The sequence below is a fragment of the Oreochromis niloticus genome, linkage group LG19 (genome assembly GCF_001858045.2).
Source record: "Oreochromis niloticus isolate F11D_XX linkage group LG19, O_niloticus_UMD_NMBU, whole genome shotgun sequence".
NCBI classification, from domain to species: Eukaryota; Metazoa; Chordata; class Actinopteri; order Cichliformes; family Cichlidae; genus Oreochromis; species Oreochromis niloticus.
Window position 1 is genome coordinate 335,884 of NC_031983.2, and position 6,282 is coordinate 342,165.

General features: G+C 38.1%; 1 protein-coding gene across 2 annotated transcripts in view; it reads right to left on the minus strand.

Annotated features, from left to right (window-relative positions):
- The window catches only part of rragd (ras-related GTP binding D), a 63,571-nt gene extending 59,211 nt beyond the window's left edge, over positions 1-4,360 (minus strand). For both annotated transcript variants that reach the window (XM_005464748.4, XM_003459288.4), the window contains exons 1-2: positions 4,099-4,360; positions 2,047-2,342 (exon numbers count right to left, since the gene is read on the minus strand). In XM_005464748.4, coding sequence (XP_005464805.1) covers positions 2,047-2,342; positions 4,099-4,294 — 492 coding nt within the window. In that variant the 5' untranslated portion in view covers positions 4,295-4,360. The remainder of the gene's footprint in view (positions 1-2,046; positions 2,343-4,098) is intronic.
- Positions 4,361-6,282: the final 1,922 nt, after the last annotated feature.

Genomic DNA, 6,282 nt, shown 5'->3' on the forward strand with positions numbered 1-6,282 from the left:
TATATCACTGACATATCGAAATGACACTTTATCACATATATAATGGTATCACCACAAAAAATAATATGACACAGCCCTACTTGCCAGATATGCAAATTCATGCTCTTCCCAAAAATAAAAATCATGTAGAAGGGTTACTGTTTCAGTACACTGGTGGAGATCTGCAGAGGCACAAGTCATAAGAAACCGTCCTGCCTCCATTCCTCTTTACTTTGAACACCTCAGATTTCTAGTGTGAGAGTGCAAAATGCAACCTACAGTTCTGATGACACTTCAGCTACAGCTGCTTGAGTGTTCACCTGAATGATGACTGGAGGACAAACAGTAATCCTGTGTACAAGAAGGCACTGATCAAACTACTTTCTGAGGAAGCTTAAATAAAATAGGCGTGTCTTCTCCAATCACATGCCTATTTTAGTTAATATATCTTTACCCTGTCAAAAAGTTACGCAGTGTACTATAGCACGTCATTAACCTCTTATTAATCCTTCCACTGCCATTCAGTTCTCTCTTGCCTTTAATGATGTGGTAAAATCAGATTTTGGTTAATTTTCAGAGGATAATACTGAGGATAAACACTGAGGACCTCTTAATTCCTATCAATCTGTCGGAGCATTCTTGACACTGCTGCTCCATTTAAAACTGTTTGTTTGTGTCTCTTTCCAAGTTAAAGAAAATTTTCATTCTGCTTAAGCCATCATCTTGACCCAGTGATGTGTGTCCACCTTTCCTTTTTAAAGAGCTCTGGGATACTAATGGTCCAAATGTCCAAACCACCAGGTTGTAGTACATCCACTGATTAAAAGAAGCAAACATGAATGCTTCTATCTTCTCTAATTTTAGACCCATTGTAAAATTATGGCCTCTTATATCTAACATTTTAGAGTATTTTTAAAGTTGCAATCTTTTCTAGACTCTCTGAGGATTCTGGGCACTTTCCAGTCTGGTTCACAGTACCAAATCACTACTTTTAAGCATTCTTAGTGAGCTTATACTAACCACAGATTCAGGTGACTTCGCCATTCTTGTGCTTTCAAAGCATAAGAATGGCGATGGTATAGCTTTAGAGTGGTTCAGGTCCTATTGTAAAGAACCTTCTCAGAACACCATGATGAGTCTGCATCTTCCTTATCCCCAGTAGCATCTGGTTTCCCATAAGGATCAATTTTCGGTCCAGTTGTTTTCTCCCCCTACCTTCTTCCATGGGCCTGATTTTAAAAAAACAAACAAACATGGACTTGCATACTATTTCTATGCAGATGACACCCAAATTTACATGCCTATATAAAGATTTTATTATATCTTTTTAAAACCTTTAATGGATCAGCACCACTATAAATATCTGAGCTCCAACTGCCATATATTCCCTCAAGATCACTAAGGTCCAGCTACTCCTGGCAGTCCCTAAAACCCCACTGAAAACCATGGGTGACGGAGCCTTTTCAGCTATCGCCCCCAAATTGTGGAATGATTTCCCTGCACATGTTAGGATGGGCCCCTCATTGCTTCTTCTTCTGTTTAAACTTGTGCTTTTTAGAAAGTGCTTTATATATAAATTGGTAACGGTGATTCTTGCTTATGTGGTAGAAGAGGCTTGTTGTGTTGGACTCTGTGGTGGGGACCAGTACGCTGCATAATTTGCACAGTACAGTTTTCTGTTCTGGTTGCTGCTCATTTACAAACGAGCTCATTTATTAGTTTTGGCTGGTCCTTCTGTGGTGACGAGGTAACTACTGCAAACAGTGATCTAACGCAATGAAAAAAATACTGCAGTAAACGGTTTCCTATGATAGCACAAAATAAATGACAGAGTTTAATATGAAATGATAGACTTCTGTTTAACGTTGTCATATCTCACAGCTCTAATAGCAGCTGTTCTGAAAAAGTAACAGTGCACAGAGGTCCTGGATGGGGGATCGGCCAAATGTGAATCTGTTAAGCTTTGGATTTTTACTGCTCCATTTCCAAAACTTTTAATCACATTTTGCTATTATGGTAACATGACAACAGTATATACTGTTTCACTGTATTTCCTTGTGAACTGACCTGTGAATCAATGACAAAGATTAACGCTCCAGTGCCTCTGAAGATCATTTCGTAGTCAAAAGTGGGGTCAAAGAAGTCAATCTGGCCAGGAAAGTCCCAGATCTGGAAACTGACAAAGGAGCTGCTGGAGACATCCTCTCTGCAGATCTTATTAGTACTCTCCAGGAACAGAGTCTCACTGGGAGACATTTTATGGAAAACCACTTTCTGGATGGAGGACTTCCCACTCCTTCTCAGGCCCATCAACAAAATACGAGGTTTGACCACACCATTCATGGAATCACTGAAGCCCGGAGCTATAAAACAGCAGAGGGAAAGCTTTAGGTGAGCAATTTTAAATTAGACAAGTTAAAAAGATTAGTTCACAAGTTACTCTTAATTAGTGATGGCCAAATGAAGCTTTCTGAAACACTTGTAGTGAAAAAAGTGTCATTACTCAAAGCTTCTCAACACAGTCCTCTGCGGTGCCATCTGGTGTCCAAAAATATGAAGAGCAGCTTGAATCCACAACTTTAAATGAACTGCTTCAATTAACATTACAACACATCTCAGTACATTTTCCACCAGAGATATGTGACGTTAGACACTTTAATATATTTCCAGTATATCAATAAAGTATTCACAGCACTTAACTGGTTTGACATTTTACCATCTTACACCCTGGAGTTTCCTAAAAGGCAAAGACGCATGATGTCTGGCTGGTGATGAGCCACCGCTCATCACCAGCCAGTACCATCCCTCCAGTGAAGCATGGTGGTGGCAGCATTATGCTGTGGAGATGTTTTGCAGCAGCAGGAACTGGGAGATTATTTACAGTTGAGGGAACGATGTACAATGTACATGGAACAGGAACTGCTAATCCAGTCTGGGTCTTTTTGGACTCCTTGGAATTTGCCAAGTCTAGTATGAAATACTAAATAATTTCACTACAGGTTCTTTTAACTTCTTAGGTGATATTTTGTATCTATGAACTAACTTTCCTTCTGAACTGAGGTCCTATACCTATTTTTACCTCACTCTTCTGGTCTATTAGTGCCTCGCTTCTGTCTGTGCTAGTGCTAGTACCTGATCTGTATTTTGATCTTCTGTATTATTGTGAAGCACTTTGGTTTTTAAATGTGCTATACAAATAAAACTGTATTGCATTGTACTGTATTGTATATTTGAATGACACATTGATCACTGTTATTACTTTTTTTTTTTTTATCCTTAATTGGTATTTAATAGCCATTTCAAGGAGTGGGAGGAGCCACTGGTTATTTAGTCAGGGACTAACTAGTGTGCCAGGGCATGATGGAGAGTGGATCATAGTAGCCTATTGTTAGCAGCCCTCATTAAAGCGGTTTAGGCTAGTGCAGAGCCGTTTCTATTTAATTTAGAATTATCTTTAAATTGGAGGTATCTTGTTTTTCCTTTGTTTCATTGTAAAATCTTTCTACTTTGAGTGTTTCTTTAGTTGGCTGCATTGTGTGTATGACACATTAAATCACAAATGTGAATGAAAGAATAAAAACACTTGACTGTTGTGAATCATTTATTTCTGCTTCCACCACTTGGGCAACCCTCGCATCTAGCTGATGGAGCTTGAGAGCTTCTGCAAACAACACTTGGAAAAACTGCGCAAAATCACGTGTACTGAGCCTGTGGCATTATATGCAAAAATAGATGGTGCTTCAACAAAGCAAAAGTTGTGAATATTATTATTTATTTATTTATTTTTATTCATTTGCAATAATTTTTTGGATTTTTCCATATAATTTGTTAATTTGCAAGAATTTTAACAGTTTTACTTTGTCTTTATGGGGTGTCATGACAAATTCATTTCATCTATTTAATTGTCTAACATGACAAGATGTGGAACAAGTGAAGCGCTGTCGATAAATGCCAGTACCCCTGGCGCTTCTGTAGGTGTGCACAGTTGACATTATACTGTACACAACTCTGCTAGTTACGCCCACGAAGCTCCACGCTAACGCAGAAGGTGTTGGATTGCAGAGAAAGCAGACCGTTTTCCGAGTGTGTGACCTTCCAAAGCAGCGAAAAATCCCATACCTCTGTCCTCACAGCTCAGGTCGGCATCGGAAAACGCCTCCAGGTCGTACTCGTCGTCGTCATATTCCAGAGCCTCGTCCTCCTCTCCGCACAGGACTGAAACTTTCTCACTGGTCATGCTGACATTTTGTTTTGGATTCAAGCTGCTCGTGGTATCCAGCTTTCCCACAGCGTTCACCTGATACGTGAGCGCCATGCCGGTGAACTTTCACCCGTGGTCCCCGCCTCCAGTCGCTGCATACGCAGCCAAGCAGGGAGGTGTTTAGTTTTGGTAGCTTTATAACACTCAGTCTCATACTGTAGTAAAGTATATAGAAGCAAATTAAAATTACATTTCTGATGAAGATTTATTTAAGATATGCTTTATTATTGATTGATTTTTTTTCAAAAAAGGTCTACACATTAAAAGAAAGCTAAGCATTAGGCCACAGGGAAAAGGCATCTGAATGATGTTCTTAGATGTATGTGGCTGTGAAACAATAGCTGCATCCGTCCCAAAACATAATAATAATAACAATAATAATAATAATGATAATAATAATAATGATAGCACCATGCTGAGTGTGTGTTTTGTTGTTGTTTTCCCATCGACTTATTTATCCTTCATTACTAAAACTGTGTTTCATTTGTACACCTTTTTCTGAGTCTTCTTGTTTGTTTGTTTTTTGTTATTGTTTTCATTTGTCTCTGTGGAGAACCTAACTGTTTTCAAATGGGACCAACTGAACACATTAGTGATACTGAATGGAACCAGACCTGTAAGGAGCCATAGAGGACAGCACGGGGCTGCAGAGCTAAGCAAAGAATTAAGAGGAGGAAATACACTTACTGCCCACTTTATTGGGGACACTTATTCAACTTCTTATTAACACAGATGTCTAATCAGCCAATTACATAACAGCAACTCAATATATATATATATATATATATATATATACACACACACACATATATTTTTTTTTTTTTTTAATTATTAGTCCTTTATTTATCCAGGTAAAAAATCTTACAGAGATTAAAAATCTAATTTCCAAGAGAGACCTGACATCATGGCAGGAAAAGTCAAAAATACATGTACATAACAAATACAATATCCCATACAAACATGTGAACTATATACAATAACAGATCAATTACGAGCGACATTAAAACAATCACACTGAGTAAAAGAGTCATTCTCTCGTTCCTTTAAGATGGACTTAAACTCCCCCAAGGTAACCAGTTCTGATCATTTCAGTTCCTTCTGCAGACTATTCCAGAAAACAGGGGCAGCATATTTAAAAGCCTTTATTACTAATTCTCTTCTGATTTTCTGGACAATCGGTTGTATGATATTGTGAGAACGAAGGCTGTATTGGTTGTGTTTTTTACACATATAAACACATAAATAAGAGGGAACCAGCCCAAGGAGAGATTTGTAGATAAAGACAAAACAATGGGAAAGTCTGCAAATACAAAGATGGAAGTTTAGCAGCAGCATACAAAGAACAATGATGTACACGATGTCCATAGCCAGTAATAAAACATAAAGCACAATGGTAGACAGTATCCGACCTCTTTAGGTAGTGGGCAGGTGCATTCATACAAAGCAGGTCACCGTAATCCAATAAAGGTAAATAAAAAATTTTTCCATGAAACAAGTGTATTCTCACTTGGAGGGAGAAATAGGACCGATTGCTAATAAAGTAACTTAGTTTTAGTTTCAACTTAGACACAAGTCTTTGAATGTGAGTTTTAAATGACAACTTCTGATCTACAATGAAGCGAAGCTGACTACTCTCACACATGGATGTGTAAACACATACAAACACACTAAACTAGAAATTATGAAACTCTTTTTGTATTTTTAATTGTATATTTTCAATTATAAACACTGTATGAGTGTTAATAATTAATCTAATTACTGCTGCATGGGAATTAAAGTTGTTTAAATTGAGAATAACGAAGACAGAGGAACGTCACTTCACAGAGGCATGTACTGAACATTTAACAGTGGCAAATGAGTGGAAAATTGAAGGAAAAATCACAACAATCAGTCATGTGCACAAAACATGACACCTGCAGCTAAACTTCTGCCATTTGAGCATATGCCTTGTGTGGCTCATATCTTACAGGGATGCATCACTGTGAGTCTTGGTGACAGTGGACTTGAGAGTGCATTGTCCAAGTGTCGGAAAATTGTTGGCC